This window comes from Equus przewalskii, chromosome 14 (genome assembly GCF_037783145.1).
Source record: "Equus przewalskii isolate Varuska chromosome 14, EquPr2, whole genome shotgun sequence".
Taxonomy (NCBI): Eukaryota; Metazoa; Chordata; class Mammalia; order Perissodactyla; family Equidae; genus Equus; species Equus przewalskii.
This window is the reverse complement of record NC_091844.1, coordinates 67174117-67193097: the sequence shown is the minus strand read 5'-3', so window position 1 is coordinate 67193097 and position 18981 is coordinate 67174117. Positions and strand designations below refer to the sequence as shown.

Sequence of the window (18981 nt, the reverse complement as noted above, 5' to 3'; positions counted from 1 at the left end):
TACTCGACTGTTTTATTCAGAGTACTAACTCAAGGTTAAATGTAAAAAACCTTTTGTTTCAGGATGACAGAGGGTAGGCAATACAAAGAAAAGTACTGCTCATACATATGCTTGACCGGTAAACATTTACATTCATTTTCGCTCAGTAGGCTTTACAAGGGAGTGAGCTAATTCAGGGTGGGGGAGTTTAAGGGTAACATGATGTTATCAGCAGCAGTGATCAGTCTCTCACTGCCTCGGCAGCTGCTGATTCCCAGTAGTGACCTCTGCTAGCAAAATTTCTTCCTCTAGTCCACATAAGGTGGTTGAAATCACTTAACAGTTTGTGGTTGCAGAAAACTCAATTCGGCATTCTCCAAGACAGACACAAAGAGGTGATGCTCTGTCCAGGCTTTTATGCTAAAACTTAGCTACAGATGGTAATCAATGCTTCCATCTTTCTTTCAAACACAAGCAAGCAACTCCTCGCTTTTCAGGTAGACATGTTTTTCTACCTTAAAATTTTTTTCTCTCAAAACAGCATGCTCGAAAAACAAGTTTTACATAAACATGTTATGACATTTATTAAGAACAAAATATTTTTTTGACAAGGTTGGGGGGGATAGATGAGGCATTCTTTACAAATTTACATACATCACAATCACCAATCATATACCAGCACTTTATAAAGACAGTCTAGTCTCATTTAGCACCTGACCCCCCAAGAAATCTTGAAGTGGCATTATGACACTGATTTCACTGATGAAGAAACAAACTGAGAAAAGTCACAGTTGCAAAGTAAAACAACGGCAACAACAAAAACAGCAAGATGGGAACCCAGTTCTATCTGAGTACACAGCACATTTTTATACTAACTAAATTACACTGTTTCTCTTTACTTTATGCTGTCTCAAGCCTTATGATACCTAGGCTAGTCCATCTGAAACATGAGTAAGTGTTATTATGTATTATCTGAGGACTCCTAAGATTTTAGAGTAGAGCCAAGGAAAAAAAACAATATACCAAACCTTAGTCCTGGGTCATGTAGGCAAGCATGGGGCATTGTTATATAATATAAAACCAAGTAATTTTTCCTCAAAAATAAATCCTTCTCTGAACTTTATTTTTGTCATTACCACTGTTCAATTCATCCAGGTTTAAAATCCTTACATTTAATGAAGGCATTATTAGGGCTTATAAATTAATGATATGATAACGGCAATGCTAACTATATGATCAACATTTAGGAGCACAAAAGATTCCAGAATTCTGTGGGGTGAGAGACTTAGTGAAGGCTTTTCAGAGGAAGTAATGTATGAGCTGGGCATTAACTGAGTCCTATTTTGCCCAGAGAAGTAAGAGAAAGGGCTTCTGAATAGCAGATAAAAGTTTGAAAATACATAGCCTCTCTCCCTCTACATTCAATGAATCACCAGCTTATCTGGTTCTTCCTTCACAATATTTTTTTACATCTGCCCCTTTTCCACACCTCATAGTTGTATATTACTACCAATCACCTCATAGTTGTACACTATATATTACTATGAAACTTCTCATTTAACAGTTTTTTCCTTCCTTTAAATACTCATAGACACCACTAAACAGACTTTTAAAAAATAGTCTCCTTTTACATGACGATGGAACTTTCAGAAGTTCCCTACTGCCTCTGAAGTATAAAGTTAAAACCCAAAGGCTTCCATAATCCAAGAGCTATATAACTAAATTTCCCCCTAGAATAACAAAGTCAACAGATGACACAATACATGACCGAGTTAAAGGCTTAAAGTCATCAGCAAACTTTTATCGATCATTTACTGGGTGGAAAAGGTGAGGCCTCTGGAAGGTACTGGGAAGACAGTTGTGAGTCAGTCACAAATCTCCACGAGTTTACAGTATGGTAAATGAGAGCCAGACATGAACAGAGAAAGCTAGCTTTAGAAGAAGGCATCTGCCCCATGAGCCAGACTGTAAACATGCTAACGTTTGATGGAGAGATGGAGAAAGGGCTTAAGCTGGACTTTGATAACTATATAAATAAATGCTTAGTTGCTTATGTAGTTTGGTTTTCAATTCAACTCAGTACTAGAATTGACACTGTTAGAGAGGTCTTGTTCAATTCAACATCTTCTGAGCACAGTGTAGTGAACAGAAACTATTCTACATGAAATAGAAGTAGAAGGCACAACTTTTCTTTGATCTCAAGTCAGCCCCTTCTCCAAGTAGTACATTTAGAGCTTGCGTTCAAAACAATAAATGAAGGACATAATTTCACTATAGTTAAATAGACTGGCAGAAGAAAAGGGAGTATTCCATCATGGAATTTAAAAACGTACTTCGGAGCTTCTATATATCTGGAAATATTACGAAAACTATAAAGCCATTATTATTGTATGAGTTCAGATACTTACCATACAGAAATATGACACCAGAAAAATACCCTGCTTATGATTCAATCAGTTCTCCAAATGCAAAGAGAGTGATTTTTTTCAAAACACAGATCTAAGGCTGTTACCCCTTACTTCATTAAATCCTTCAGTGGCACCCCATTTTTCTTAGGATAGACAAACTCCTTAATGGTCTACAAGATCCTGCATGGCCTGACTCCTACCTATCTCTCCACTCTCTTTCACTCAACCCCAGCATCACTGGCCTTTTTGTTCTCATTTTCCCTGCTGTAGTTAACTCCTACTTACCATTCAGGTCTCAGCTCAATTGTCACTTGCACAGATAATTACTTGACCAGAGCAAAACCCCTATTATAGTACCTTATACTTCTTTGGAGCATTTATAACAGTTTAGTTTTATATTTGTGTGATTATTTAATGTCTAGCTCTACCATAGATTGTAAAGTCTATAAAGGCAGAGATTTTAGGTTAAAATTTTCCACATAATAAAAATATGTAAAATGTTACTTAGCATATACTTATTACTTTAAATAGTGCTAGCCTAAGGGATAAATCCAGGAATGGCAGCATTTATCCTCTCAAGCACTACCACTTTAAAACCTATAAAATATCTATATTTAAACAATAACCTAAGTACTCTAAGCTTTTGTTTATCTGTAAGATATGGATAACCTTAAAGATGAGCTAGACATATTAAATGAAAAAACATTATAAAGTTCTTAAAACAACGTAAGGCACATGGTAAGTGCTAAATAACTGGTACCGATAAATGATAATAAGCCCTGGTCCTAATTAATTCATATTTATAAAGTGTATTTCTCCAAACAACATTTAATTTATGCAATAAAAGAACAAATCGGATGTTCTTTCAAACTGGTTAAAATCATTCTGCGAAGGATAAGAGATTCAAGAATTGTTACATCTTCTGTTATAATTTTTAAGGTGGTCAGATCATTCTTATCAGTTTTCCCCCTATTATTTACTAGAACCCAGATTTCTTTATTTTTTAAGATACATACAAGCCATTAAAACATGTATTTAAAATACAGAGATACATAAAATTTATCTTAAAATGCATATTTTATTTTGGTAGCCAATGACCATCAATCAAACAAAGAAAAGAAAACTAATTTCATGGAGAAAGATAAATCTATGGAGTGGTTTACAGGAAGTGAAGAATGAGATGGCTCAACTAAACCAATGTGGAATCATTAAGTACTAACTGCAAGACAAGTGTCCAAATGGGACATTTAAGTAGTTTTGAAATGTTAAACATCTTTCTTTAACTTTTGTTATTTTTCAAAATTATATGTAAAAGTTATACAAATCATAATAAGAGCTGAAAATACCAATCTATGAAAGTAGTGATTTGCAGTATAAAGCTCTATTTTAATATTTTTCCGTCTTCATATCAGTTGTCATCTGAGGTACTCAGTTAAGTTGTGGTTTGAATTTTCTCAACTTGACAAGAAAAGCTAATTTAAGGGGAGAAAAAAGTAAGGTCATTACAATAATTAGAAACAAACACCACTTAATATGGCCTGAAAACATTACTCACCTGTATGACCAGTTTGCCAGTGTATAGGTCTAGCAATATAGGGAAATGATCCATATGGAAAATCAGAATGTGATTCTTCTGTTATAGAACAAAATACGTATTATAAGCTGCATAAAATATTTTATAATTTGTTCACAAAACTGTTAAAATACAAATTACTGTCCTTTACTGTAAGTTTTTTCTCTCAGACATTTTTTTTAGCATTTGTTTTAGAGCTACTCTGCCAGTTACTTTATAGAAACAATTTGTCAAAGAGTGCATGATAAACTCATATATGGTTTTATAACCAAATGGATAAGCCCACATCATAAATCAATGGACATACGAAAACTTGTTCATGGCCTAAATAATGTGTACATACAACAAGGACCTAAATTTAGTTCTCTGAAAAATTCCAGCAGCATCTTAGAAGTTGCTTTATGGAATATTAGCTAGTTGCATATCAGGTCCTATTAAATTCTTTTCCTTCAGTAATAATTACTAATCTAAAAAACATTCTTTAGTATATTTAAAGTTTTTCATAAGCCAACTTCCTTGTCACAAGTATGAATACTATATGAAGCTCAATTCTTCAAAAGTATCAGTTTTACATAGAAAAGAGAAAAAGTCATTATTCTGTCCCTTAGAGATTTTTAATTTAACAGAGTAAATACCATATTTTAATTTCTATGGGAAAAACAAATAAATCCCTGAGAAATATTTTTATAATGTATTGGTCAAAACATTCAGGAACCTATTCTCTATTTATTATTAGAAATACATTCATAAAATAAAACTGAAACTCACCATGTTCATCCTCTTGAAACATCTCATCTTCAAGTCTAATTTTCTCTAGAGAATGTAACTGTAAATCTGTGTTGATTTTAGGTTCTACTTTTTGAGCTAAAATTCCATTTTTCTGTTTTGCAAGGCAAACCAACCAATCTCTGACAATGACTTCACTTATCTTTTCACATGAGAGAGCAAGTTCACAGATGTGAATTCCATCTAAAAGTTCAATGACCTGTGTGATGCTTTTAGAAAAGTGAAATGTACTTTAAATTTCTAATAATAACCTTATATTTATTTTAAGTTCACCATACCTCTTACCCAAATTTAAATGCTATAGTTAAATCAAGGTGGGGAGTAAAAATGCAAGTTAGGGCATATAATAAACAATTTCACAGAATACTAAGTAAAAAAAATACAGAGACCATAATTTCACATTATTGTTCACATTACACTTTTAAAACTTTTCTTCTAAATTGTCAGAAGAAGTATGTATCTTATATTACCATTTATGTAAAAGATGGTTTAAACAGCAGTATGAATTTGGGACATATATCATTTCATAACACTTTTACGAGATGCCATACACCTAACTCAGTTATAAAATGAACACTTTAGCCTACTACTTAAGACAAAATAAAAGTGTGCTAAAATCATATTACTAAGAAGAACAGCTATATTACTCACTTTGCTAGGTAGACAGCACATACACCACCCTGTTTAAGATTTGGGTATAAAACAGGCAAAGCAACTTGAGGATTCAACATATCCAAAGCTACCTGTAGGGGGAGGAAAGAGAATCAGGCTGAGTTCTGTTTAAATGAAGCATAGGTTTTCGTTTCTTACTGTGGTGAAATGATACACTTTTGGAAAGCAATTATTCAAAGTATTTCATTTTTTAGAATATAAAACTATTAACTGTCATTTTGCTGCTCCCAAAAAGGCATATTTCTTATTATACAATTTATCATAGTCTTGACTACATAAAAATCGTAATGGCATGTCTTGCACTTGGCAATATTGATAACACAGGAATCTTTCTTTAGATTTATTTTATACACATACTTATACATACATATATATAAAGTTTCAAAGCTTTAGTTCAGCTTTTGGCAATAGGAATTCACATTATTCCAGGTATTTTTATGTTCACAAGAAAAGTTTTGAATATTAATTTTAGTGATCCTAAAATGCAGGTCCCTTATTTCTTCATTCACTTGCAGAATACAGGGCTGTACTCATGAAATATGTCAAATGAATACAATGAGTAAATGAAATTTTCAAAAAAAATCATTAGAAACAAAAATAAACTCAGTCAAAATAGAAAATAGGGGCCGGCCTCGTGGTCAAGTGGTTAAGTTCACACGCTCCGCTTCCGCAGCCCAGGGTTTTGCCGGTTCGGATCCTGGGCACAGACATGGCACCACTCATCAGGCCATGCTGAGGTGGCATCCCACATGCCACAACTAGAAGGACCCACAACTAAAATATACTACTATGTACTGGGGGATGTGGGGAGAAAAAGCAAGAAAAAAATAAAAACCAATAGTAAAAAAAAAAAGAAGGAAATAAAGTGATTTTTATTGATAGATAACTCTAGAAAGCTAAAAATAGTTGGCACATCAATATATTTACTTAAATTAGAAATTATTCTATTGTTTATGTGTTTTTTTAAAAAACAGTACTGATGGGTCAAGGAACATTATCCATTATTAATTTACCCACCAAATGTTTATTCAGCACCTTCCATGTGCCAAGCATTTTGCTAAGTGGTAAGGATATAACAGGAGCTTATATTCTGTTTCATGGTAACTTATATTCTAATAAAGGGATAGACATTAAACAAAAGTCCAATAAATATGTAAGTCAGAGGGTGATGAGTGACATGAAGAACTACAGAATTATAAAGCAGAATGTGAGAGAGAGAGTGATGGGGCAGGGAAAAGAAGTGCTATTTCATACATAAGCTGATCAGTGAAGAGACCTGAAGAAAATGTTTAAGCTTACCCTGTGGAAATTTAGGGGGGACATGTGCTCCAGGTAGAAAGAATAGAAAATACGAATGCTCTGAGGCTGTAGGATACTTGGTGAGTCTGAGAAGGCCACTGTCGTGGCAGTGAAGACAAAACGGGGAAAATGGTAACAGAGGAGTTCTAAGGTGGTGGGAGTGGAAGAGGGAGAGATTATGTAGACTATCACAGGCTTTAGCTTTACTCAGGAAGAGAAAAGCCACTGCAGAGTTTTAGACATGATCTGACTTTAAAAAAAGATTTTTTGTGTGTGGTAAACACAACATAAAATTCGTCATTTTAAGTGTACAATTCAGTGGCATTAAGTACATTCTGATTTATTTTGTAAATCCATACATAGAAAAGACTGGGAGAGGGCAAGAAAGGATGATGGTGACTCGCAAGAGCAAATAGCATTGAATGTCATGAGAATCTTTCCCAGCAAAAAAAAAAAAAGATTTCAATGACTGAATCAAAGGGTCAACATTATGGACAGAAATGAGTTTCTTTGACTATAGTTTTACCATGTTATTGACAATTACCAAAAATCAGATAACCAAGAAACCTGTCAATCCTCTTGAATGCTCTATTCTCAGTTAACATTACCATTCATCCAGTCACTCAAACCAGAAACTTGGAGTCATCCTTTTCTTTACCTTGGATTCTCTTTTGAGAATCTGTGAGGTTTTGATTCTTCTGTTTGGATTAAAATTATCCAGTCCCACAAATATACCTCTTAAGTGTTTCTCAAATTCATCGTACTACTAATGCCTTAGGTTAGGACCTTATATCTTGTTGAAACATTACAATAGCTTTCTATATAGACTGATAGCCTCCATTCTTCCACCAGAATTATTCTAAAATAGGAATCTGGACATTGTACTCCCCTATTTAAAAACTCATCAGTAGTTTTCCGTTATTTACAAGAGAATGTCCATTCTCCCTAGCTTGATATACATATAAGTGTTCTTCATTATATAGCCCCCCATGACTGCATCTGCAGCTTCATCTCCTCACTATACCCAATTCTACAACCATGGTGTTTCACGTTTCTGAATCTTTTTTTTTTTTTTTTTTTTTTTGCTGAGGGAGATTGCCCGAGCCAACATCTGTGCCAATCTTCCTCTATTTTGTATGTGGGTTGCTGCCACAGCATGGCTGCCAATGTGTGGTATAGGTGCATGTGTGGGGCCAAACCTGGGCCACTGAAACAGAGCATGCCAAACTTAACCACTAGGCCACAGGACCGGCCCCTCTGAGTCTTTTTAATAAGTGTTTGTATATCTATCTTTTCTTCTAGATTGAAAGCTCCTTTAAATGTATAATTCATTTTTGTGTTAGCCTAGTACATGGCATATAGCAGGTCTTTAATAAATGCTTGTTGAATCAAGAAACAAAGTGGTTCAGTAATTCAGAGGAAGATAGTCCTCCAGTTAGATGATTATGGTATATTCCATGGAGGAGACCTTTGATCTAAGCCTTGAAGAAAGAGTAGAATGTAAACAAGTGGAGAAAAGGGAAACAGAGATAAAATAATAATGATGAAAATCATAGCTAATATTTATTTAATGCTTACTATATACTAGGTACTTGTCTATGTGGTTTACATGAATTATCTCACTTAATCCTCACAACTCTATGAAATAAGTACTATTATTATTGTTATTTCTGTTTAATACATGAGGTGACTGAGGCACAAAAGGTCATATTGGCTCTTATGGAGCCTGGGAGTGACCCAGGCTGAATGGACTCCAAAACTTATTTCCTTCTATGCCCCCACCCCTCCTTTTCTCTCCTCAGAGGTAATCATTGTCCTGAAGTTTAATGTTCCTAAATAATTTTATACTTTTACAACATATGTATATAGCTACAAACAACATATGGTACTGTTTTGTGTAGTTTAAAATTTTACATATATGTGGCCATTCCATACATATTCTTTTATAATGCTTTTTTCAATAAGCACGATGTCTTTAAAGATTTATTGATGTATACTACATTTATTTCACTATGTTAAATAATACTATTGCTAGTATTCCACTGTGTCCATTTCTCTTCTGATGGTTAGGCTGTTTCTAAAATTTGTTTAAAATCTTTTATTAGCCATTTTTCTTTCTTCTGTTCTCTTAGTCTTTGTGGTTTAACAACTTTTTTATTCATTTACCATTATTTTGGATGGCAGGAGTATAGGCAGCTTACATAAAGGGCTAGAGAAGAAAGGAAGGTTGAGATCAGATTCTGAAGGACACCATAAGTCTTTGAATGAAAAGATCATAATTGGTTTTTCAGCAGGAGAGTAACAGTGCCAGAAGTAGACTAATCTAGAGATGAGGACAATGGATTGGAAGTGTGAAGATGGCATCTAGGAGAGGCATTAAGTAGTCAAAGGGAGCAATGATCAACCAGGATAACAGTAACCAGAAATCAAGTGGTCGGAACATGAATAGAAATTTATGTGTAATATACATCTCTTGACTTTTGGGTAACTGCTAACTTCAAGCAGTACTTTTACCAACTGACAATTTTTAGAGACTTTCTTAAAGAAAGGAAAAATCTTCATGATCTAGCTTTAACTTAACAGTTCTATATTATGGTTAATTTATTTATGAACACCAACTACAATTCTTTGCCCTTTTGCTGGGGAGTGACTCTTCCCCCAGCAGCTGACAGCTCTCTTCCCTTCTATATTCTCTCATACTGAGTATTCATCTGGTAGTATTATTCAAGAGAGATTTAACTCAATAAATCTACTAAGGAGTATTCTTTCCTTTAGATGAGATGGTTCAGCAGGTTTCTACAAAGCTTCAATGATATTGTTAAAATCCTTTGTTGTGTTTCATGCTCATCAAGCAAAATTCTGATGATCAGTTAACCTCCTAGGTGTCTGTGACATTCCTATGGATGGCCTATGCAGAGCAATTCTCCTTTTTTTGCCTTTACTGACTTATAATATGCAAGCTAAACAAGGATGTGGAAAAAGAACTGTGGTCTTTGTGTCCAGGAAGCTGTGCCACTAAAATTATAGGTTTTAGTTAAATTAAAGATGTGAACCAGGCCCGAGAAAAATCTCTTTGAACTTTACTTTGTTTCCCACCTAGTTTCCCTTACAAAGGTCCCAAAATAATCCATCTTCCAACAGCAAATTAAAAAAAGTAAAGAACACTCCTTAACCAGACTTCAGTCCATAGTGTCAAGCTATGAACTGATAATGGCATCATCAAGGACAAGACAACTTATCCTAGAATTCTGAAACTCTGAAGCCAACAATACCCTCCAAGACCCACATCTCCACCATCACTGGTCACAGCTTAAAACGTCATCCTCTCATCATCTATCCTTTTACCTCGATACTACTCTGCTGCTTCTCCCATAACTCAATCTCCCACTGCTCCTCTTCCTCACCAATCCTTCCACTCCACTTTCTGGAGCTTTGTTCATAATAAATGCTTCTATCCTCAACATCTTTAATGAATACTCCTCTACATCCTGACTTGAACTGCTTAAAGATGCCCTTGCCTGTTTCCTTGCAAATAGAGGCTATTTATTCTCCCAAATCTCATAACATGAGGTTAGGCACTGGAACCTGCTGCTTCCAAATTATTCCTTTATCCCAAAAATGCTGAGGTCCACGATGCTTAACTACTGCTCCTAGTATTTGGTCATTACCCCACATTTATTAACAACTCTTTCAGTATGTACTTGATTCAGTATGTCTCTCTGCTCTAAATCCCATCATCATATTAAAGGAAAATATTCCTCCCACATCTAGAGATAGAAGTGGGGCAAATAATGAAGGAAGATCCATATCCATAGAGAAGAAGTATGATCCTTCTTTAATTTGTACTCAGTATTATGTAGTATCATAGGACCCACTTTAAAAAACTTACCGCATCAAATGTTAAAGATTTTATGTCTTCACTTGCTCCTGAAATATCCTTATGAATAAAATCCACATTGTCTGGCCACTCTTCTACATGACTCATTTTCCATGAATCACGCCAGTGTTTGTAATTTTTCTTAGCCAGTTCATGGTGGTCTTTTCGTATTTCAAAACTTATGACTCTTCCTTGTGATCCAACTTAATTGAAAAGGATAATTTATGATATTTCATAATATTAATCAGTTCATAAAAGAATGTCAAAAATTTATTTTGCAAAGGTATTACATGCGATGTGAAAAAATAATTCAAATAGTTCAAGGTTACAAAAGTTTCTATCCTATCCCAGATCCCCAGTCAATCTCCCACTTCAGAGGCAACCATATTACCAGTTATTTACCCTTCCCAAGATAGGCAGTGCTCTGTCTGCTTTTAACACTCATTGTGACATGTTATATAGACTGCCCTGTACCTTCCTTATTTACCAATACTACTAGATTAATGATCTAACGTATTCTTTTTCACAGCTATTATGTTCCACTATATGGCTATGCCATAGTTTTATTTAACCACTTACCTACCAATGAACATTTAGCTTGTTTCTAGTCTTATGCTATTTCAAACAATATTGCAATGAAAATTATTGTGCCTAAGTTCTTGTACACATGAGCCAGCATGTCTATAGAATAATGTCCTAAAAATGGAACTGCTCGCTCAAAGGATATGCGAAATTTTTATTTTGAAAATTACTACCAAATTGTCTTCCACAAAAATGATACCAATTTACACTCTACCAACAATGTATTAGATTGCCTATTACTCCAGACTCTCTCCAACAAAGAGTTATCAAACTTTATCTATGTCAATCTAAAAGTTGAATATAGTTTCATTGTAGTTTTTATTTGCATTTCCTTTGTTATGGATGCTGTAAAGCCTTTCATATATTTAAAGATATATGTATTTTTGTGTGTGTCTGAAGAACTTTCAAAGTTTTTAGCATAGTAATACTACAGTTTCACAGAAGACTACTGCATTTTAACTTAAGGCAATTAATTTTCCACCACCTCTATCTGAGGTGATCTGATACCATTTGGAGGCTGTCTCAGGACAATCAGTCTGTAGTTTACTAATGAAAAGTTTAAATTCCAAGATGTCTTTTGAAATGTAACTCCAGCTGCAAGTCATCCTGTTCTCAAGGGATAAAAATTAATGTTAACAGTAGCATAAGCTAAACAAGTGGAAAAGAAATTTATGGGGGAAAAAATCCATCCAAAGGTGTAAACAGCAATCATTTCTTGATCACTCATAGTTTTGGATCATTCATGCCATGATACTCCTCTGATACTGCAGATATTAGAAATATGGGCACTCCTCCTGCCTGACAAATTTTTATAAATTTACTTTGTCGAAAGCATTTTGGAATCTGTCACAGATTATGAAGAAATGACTGCCTTTAACTATGAACAGAAAAGAGTAAGACAAACGAATTGAGGAGCCTAGAATGAATTGCCTGACAATATTATAAGCTGGATTATGTTTGTATGTGATGGCATTAGGTCAAAGAACAAAAGGTTTAGGTTTAATTCAGTATATTTCTATCTGTAATCTTTATAAAATCTACCCATATACTGCTCTACCCTACAACTGCTCCAACAAAGTTGATTAGTTAAAAAAGAATGCACAAATAAAGAACAACATGAATGATTAAAAAACAAAAATCTACCCAAAGAGAGTGCTGCCACTGTTCAGCAATCTACTATTAAGTGAAGAGGGGAACACTGCACAGGCAGCCAGACCAGTCAAAGCAACCCTGACACTCAGAGGAGTAAGTGGTCAAAGGGGGCAATAAGCAACTAGGATAACACTAACCAGAAATCAAGTGGTGGGAACATGAACAGATATTTATGTTTACTATTTACCTGTTGACTTTTGATCAGGTGCTACCTTCAAGCATTACTTTTAGCAGTACTTGTACCAACTGACAATTTTTAAAGACTTTCTTAAAGAAAGGAAAATTCTTCATGATCTAGCTTTAACTTAACTAGTTCTGTATTTTGATTATTTATTTATGAACACCAATTATAATTCTTTGCCCTTAATAGTATATGATCCTTCCCAGCAGCTGACAGGCCTTCTCCTTCTATATTCTCTCGTACTAAGTATTCATCTGGTGCTATTATTAACCAAAAAATGTACATATGTGCACCAAAAGTCAAGAACAAGAATGTTCAGAGCAGTACCTATTCATAATATTCAACTCAAATGCTCATCAGCAGCAGAATGGATAAATTGTGATTTCTTTATAAAGTGGAATAACTATATAGCAACTAAAATGAAAGAATTACTGTTACATGGAATGACTGAATCTCACAAACAGAATGTTGAATGAAAGTAGCCAAACTCAAAAGAGTACATACTGTATGATTCCTTTTATATAAGGTTCAAAATAGGCAAAACTAATCAATGATGATAAAAGTCAGAGTAGTGGTTACCTTTGGGGAGGATAAGGACTGAGAGGGGAGTGGTGCAGTAACAGTTCCTATCTTGATTTGGGTAATTACTATGTAAGTATGATCACTATATAAAAATTCACTGAGATATACACTTATAATCTGTGCAGTTTTCTGTAGCTATGTTATGCTCCAATAAAAAGTTCAGTTTTTTAAAAAAGGTAGAAGCATTAAAAAGCAAGGAGGGAGCAAGCAAAAGCAAAGAAAATAGGGTTAGAACGAGAGTGACTGGAATAAATGTAAAAAATGGAAAGAAAAATAGTTGCTTATGTTTGGTTTCAAGGAGAATGCTCTCTATCACAAAGTTATGTGAATACTTTGCCAAACATCTTTATCTACTTAACTTTCTGTTATTACGAACAGATTGAATGTTTTCTCTGTCATCTAAATTCAGCTTAATTATCCCAATCTCTTACCTGCTCTGGATAAAAATAAACTCATTCCACCAGAGCCCGAGCCAGCTTCCAAAACAGTATCACCTGGGTGGATATTCATCATCAACAGTATCATATTCATATCCTATGAGTGAAACACAGTATGGGTGACTCAGTGACCAATAAATATGTATCAAACACAATGTTGGACGTGGAGAAGAAAGGAGTAGAAAAAAAAGGATTAAACTCTGGCCCTGCCTTCCAAGAGTTTACATTATACTTGATGAAATAAGAGATTCAAGAATCACTTAGCAAATAAAACAGCACTTCAGTATAATACTGAAATTATAGACAATAAGTACAAAAGAAGCTCAGAGAAAGAAGTCAGCAGACTGCCCTAGCTCAAACACCTAGAGTGGAGAATTTAAGGAAACAATCACAAGGTAGGAACAGCTTTAAACAAAACAGAGGGAGAATAAATACAGTTTGCCCATTCGGCTCAGGAGGGGAGATAAGGAGAGACTTGAACTTATTTGAACTTGACCTGGTGAGTAACTGGGGTATATCATCAAGGTAATAGAAAAGGCATTTTGTGAAGATTAATCTATCAAGGGAATACTGGATATACTAGAGTAGAGAAAAATTAGAGACAAAAGACCAGTTAGGAAGTTATTACATAATCTCTGCATGAAATGATTAACTCTCATTTAGAATTAGGGTACTAGGAACAGACAGGAGGACCAATTTGCCAAACGCTATAAATGAAGAATTGTTTTAACAGGAATATCATGGATGAAGTAACAAGAGCTGTTTATTGAAACTTTACCACATACTAGGCTTCTATAACTATGCAAACTGCTTTCACATATTATCTTGTTTAATTAGAATAAGAATATGAGTAAAGTATCGTCACCCCCATTATAAATATGAGAAGTGAAAGAGGTTAAATAATTTGCTGAACGTCACACAGCCAGGAATTAAACGGGCAAGTCAGGAGTAGGACCGATGTCAAACTCCCAAAGACCATTTGGGATCATTACACTATACCAAGTGTTACACAGAGAATTTTAAATCTTACCATTTATTTCAACACTCCCCCAATATCAAACCTTTCAAAGTTGCTAATAAACAGCACATCTGATAAGTTTTTACTATCTTTTCCTTCTCTGGGAAAACCTGCTATGAAAATTCTAAAAGAAGGAAGGTTTCTAGGATCCTTCTGTCAAGTCACCACAAGGTCGTGTATTAAATATAAGGTTCAGGTCTGTAAGGAAATATTTAACAGGTACACTTGTCTACTTAAAAGCCAAAATGTATTTTCTGAAATGTTGGACCAAATGATATGCAGAAATGTAGTTTTTAAGATGTATTAGTTTCATTCACAAATGCTGACTCTTTCAGACATAGCTAGCCTTTCCTAAGTGCCAGGCACATGGGGGCACAGACAACTTCACCCAGGAGTGGGAGGCAGCTTGAGTAGTCATCTCAATGGAATATCCTAGAGAAGGCACTTTTATTTTCTTGGATCTTTCATATAAGGATACAGAAACCTGTATCTTATAGCATTATAAAAAAAGAAACTTGAGCACACTTTAGCATTTGCTTCCTGCCATTCAGGTTACATGGTCTCAATGGGATGAATTTTCTAGGTGGGACCCCACTAAATAGATCCCAGCAATTTCAGTCCAAAACGGGTGGGACATTAGCATTTATTCATTTCCCTGCCTCTTTCCTAAAGAGATTTGAAGCTACTGGGAAACTCCTCCAAAGTTATGAAACATCACTCTACCATTAAGTTTTCTATGCATTTTAAAATTTCAGGCATTCAGACAAACCTTCTAGACTTACATTTTTTTTTCTCAGCAGGAATTCCAATCTCTTTGCTGATTAACTCAATAATGTAAATTTAACCCTCAGCCTAAGGTCTTAATATTTGGGCTACACTTTTGTCTTCATTAAGTGGCAACAATTTCTACTCCCCCAGTGTCCTTATATAAGTGTTATAATCATGCAAATCCCCAGAGAAGATTAATTTAAAAATTGGAGGAGTATTGTGATTTATACTTCTACTCCAACCTAAAATATCATTTGATATTGACCAATGTGAAATGTTGACGTTTCACAAGCATCTGTTAGGAAGTTTATTTAAAATTGCTCCCACAGACCCACTTTTAATATTAAGATAAAACTATGTACTTCTAATGCAGAGATCAACTTTCAAAAATCAGTTGAAGTACTCCCTTAAAAAGCATTTCCAAGTCGTAAAAGGTTGGGGCCAGCTCCATGGCAGAGTAGTTAAGTTTGCGTGCTCTACTTCAGTAGCCCAGGGTTTCATTGGTTCATGCCCGGGCACAGACATGGCACTGCTCATCAGGCCATGCTGAGGCGGCGTCCCACATAGAACAACCAGAAGGACCTACAACTAGAATATGCAACTATGTACTGGGGGCTTTGGGGAGAAGAAGAAGAAGGAAGACTGGCAACAGATATTACCTCAGGTGCCAATCTTAAAAAAAAAAAAAAAAAAAGCTTTAAAAGGTTGAAATCAAATCTCCTGCAGCTACCACTTGGGAGGTCAAAGAAGGGAGGTCAAAGAAGTCAACACCTAGCAAGTCCAGTATTTAAATCCCTCCTTAGAACGGAACACTGTGACTTTTATCTGTGATAAATGGAAGAGCAGAAAGTGCACTGAAGATTTACCTTTATAACTTTATAAAATACAACTACTCTCTCACGGTTTTGTCTAGCACAGAGGAAAAAAGACATGGGGAAGCAAAATGAAGTTACCAAAGTCTTTTTTTATGGCTAGGTTGTAACAGTCAAAAGAGGAAAGAGAAGAGATACACTAAAACAAGGGCAAAGTTTCCATCAAGACCTTATGATATCCCACTGATGTAAAGCCTCCGGGAAGGTTTTGGTAGTCCCTAGGTAGACCTTTTAAAATACAAATTGGATTCTACTTAGAAACTTCCAATGGTCACGCAATGCACATGGAATAAAATACTCTCATCCCTCCAACCACATCTCATACCACAACAGAATCTCTGCAATACTTTTCCCTTTGCAAGAATGCTTGGTTTCTAGATCTTTGCATGGCTGGTCTTCCATAATTAGGGTTATCAAATGTACTTCCTTCAAGACCTTCTCTAACCAAGTGACATAAAGTATTATTCTCCCCCAGGCCACCCAACACAATGTCATTATTAATCTATTTGTCTTCATGCCACTAAACACTCCCTGAAATTATCTTATTCTTTCCTTTACTCGTTTGTTCTTTGTCACCCCCTCTAGGATGTAAGGTCTATGTTGAGAGCAAGGACTATGGTTCACCACTATATCTCCCTATAATAATGCCCCGAATATAGAAGGTAGGTGATATTTGCTGAATAAATAATAAATGAATCCTCATCTGGAGACAAGAGGAGTTGTCACAATTACAAACGAACGTTCTACTCAAAGACTGTGACTGTGATTAAGGACTGAAACCACTAGTATAAGATTGTAACAAGGAACTAGATAATTTATTTATAAAGAATATTCCTTTTATTTTTAGTCTTTAACGTTTGCTGTTTTAATACAAAACTCTATTTTTTTCCTAAAGGGAAAGGCACAGTAATATTTCTATTTTTGGTAAAATATACCTCTAGTAACATACCTTATTAAATATGATGACTAAAATATCACCATAAGGTACTAAAAAATTGTTCCCAAAGGAGTTCAACATTCTCTTGTGTGCTCAACTTGCAAATGGTAAGAATTATGGGGAAGAAACGTAAGTACTTATTATGTGCCTAGTGAGTCCACATCACTCTATATAATAAGTTGATATTCTCTTCACTTTACAGATAAGATAATCAAGACTCTCAAATTAAAATTAAAATCTAGCTTTTTCCTGCTAAAATTAGCAATAAGAAATGTAAAAGTCATATCCATTGGTTTAAAAAAAAAAAGGCTGAGAACCATAAAAACTTTCAATGTTCTGAGATGTGCTTTAAGTACATGAATCAGGATGTAGAAATGCATCACTTTTGCCCTTTTGGAACCAATACTGTACGCACTAACTCCCATCGCATTACCTTTGGATACGTTATGGCAGGCCCTCTTTTCATCAGTAATACATAGTCTTCCAGTGCCGGCCTCCTCAGCATGAAACGCTTACCAGAGGAACTCCTCAGTATCTGGCCGGGAAACTTCCCCACGATCTCGCTGAACGGCACTGTCCCCCAGCTACTATTTAAGTGTCCGGCATTGCTCAACCTAAACAATTTTTTAAATCGTGTATCTCTCTTCCCAGTCTCAGCTAAGATCAGCTCCCCAGCCCGAAAGGGCCCCTCTCTGGGAGCTGACCAGGAAGAGGAGACGTGAAGCTCTTCTACCTCGGTCGCGGACTGGGCCAGGGCGGGCAGCAAAGGACCCCCGGATCCCCGGTGTGCGGGACAGCACTGGCCCTGGTCTCCGTTCGAGTCCTCGCGCTCTCGAGGGGGTGACTCCTCCTGCGGCATCTGCAGCCTGAGCCTTCCCAGTGACGAAAGACATCTGGTCCCAAAGCCCCGGACGCGCGGAGGAAGAGATGGAGGCGACTCCGCGCTGGGGGCTTTCCCCTGTGCGGCCTCGCGCTCTCCCTCTCCATCTCGTGTGTCTCTGGGCGAGGAATCGCAACACAGTGACCGGGCTCTCAAGAAGGGCTCTTGCCCGAGGCCGCGCAGGAGTGAACAGCCCCCGTGCCCTGGCCGCCTCGGCAGGCGCTTCAGCTGTAGCACGATCGCAACCCGGCGCCCAGCCGACAGCATGGCAGCCCGCGCAGGCGCCGTCTCTGGCGAGTGACGTAGACCCCCGCCTCCCGCTGCCCGGCGCGCTGACGCAGCCGCCTGGGGGCTCCACAGGCCTCCCCGGAGGAGCTCCGAGGGGACAGCTCCGCTACTGCGCCTGCGTCCAGGTCGGCGCGGGAGGCCGAGCCCTGCGCGTGGGTGCCCGGGGCCTAGCAGGGCAGCTGTGCCAGGAGCGAGTCCCACGCCCGTGCGAGGGTCCGCTTTCCTCTTCGGAGTGTGGGCAGAGGAAAGAGTTGACCGCTGAGAAGTCTCCCCGCGCCTCCCCCGGGGGCAGGAGGATAAGAGAGACAAAGCCTGTCAAAGCGCTGTGTAGACTGAAGTTCCGCACCAGGGGTAGCTCGCCAGTAATCAGGAGCACGAACGTCACCGAATCACCTGCAAGATCTATAAGTAAACTGGGTCTGAGATATGTTTGACAGGCCGTGTTTGGACGGGCCACCCGCTGACCGGCGTTGCTTTCCCAGCTGGCCGCGACATTCATCCCCAGCCCTAGCAAGTCCCTTTTGACTTGGCTCTGGCCACCTGCTTGCCCGCCCCAGGCCCAGAGAGTCCAGGACGGCCGATTAAAGTGTCAGTATTCACTGTGTGCTTCTTTAACAGAGTTGTTTTTAATAACTAAAATATAACAACTAAGTATTTTACCCTTCCCAAAACTACATGGAAGCATCTTAA

General features: G+C 36.8%; 2 protein-coding genes across 5 annotated transcripts in view; one reads left to right on the top strand and one right to left on the bottom strand.

The window, feature by feature from the left end:
• SPDYA (speedy/RINGO cell cycle regulator family member A) overlaps window positions 1-6293 on the top strand; it is a 35380-nt gene extending 29087 nt beyond the window's left edge. For 3 of the 4 annotated variants that reach the window (XM_070572959.1, XM_070572960.1, XM_070572957.1), the window contains one exon: window positions 3478-6293. In XM_070572959.1, coding sequence (XP_070429060.1) covers window positions 3478-3566 — 89 coding nt within the window. In that variant the 3' untranslated portion in view covers window positions 3567-6293. The remainder of the gene's footprint in view (window positions 1-3477) is intronic. The other variant, XM_070572958.1, reaches the window with a different exon arrangement.
• TRMT61B (tRNA methyltransferase 61B) lies at window positions 538-18671 on the bottom strand. The gene is made up of 7 exons (XM_008517374.2): window positions 17557-18671; window positions 13523-13625; window positions 10607-10797; window positions 5398-5489; window positions 4729-4955; window positions 3943-4020; window positions 538-3859 (listed from the first exon to the last, which is right to left on the bottom strand). Exons 1-7 carry the CDS (start codon window positions 18268-18270, stop codon window positions 3816-3818), a joined length of 1449 nt encoding a protein of 482 aa, XP_008515596.1. The 5' UTR covers window positions 18271-18671; the 3' UTR covers window positions 538-3815.
• Between the last annotated feature and the right edge of the window lie 310 nt (window positions 18672-18981).

Excerpts from the sequence above, each read along its gene's own strand:
- TRMT61B (XM_008517374.2), bottom strand. The coding sequence starts at position 18,270 with ATGCTGTCGGCTGGGCGCCGGGTTGCGATCGTGCTACAGCTGAAGCGC. Across the intron at positions 4,956-5,397 it reads TGTGCTGTCTACCTAGCAAA|CATCACACAGGTCATTGAAC; the intron begins GTGAGTAATATA and ends CTTTTCTAAAAG. Across the intron at positions 3,860-3,942 it reads CTGGCAAACTGGTCATACAG|CTTTTCTTGTCAAGTTGAGA; the intron begins GTGAGTAATGTT and ends CCCTTAAATTAG.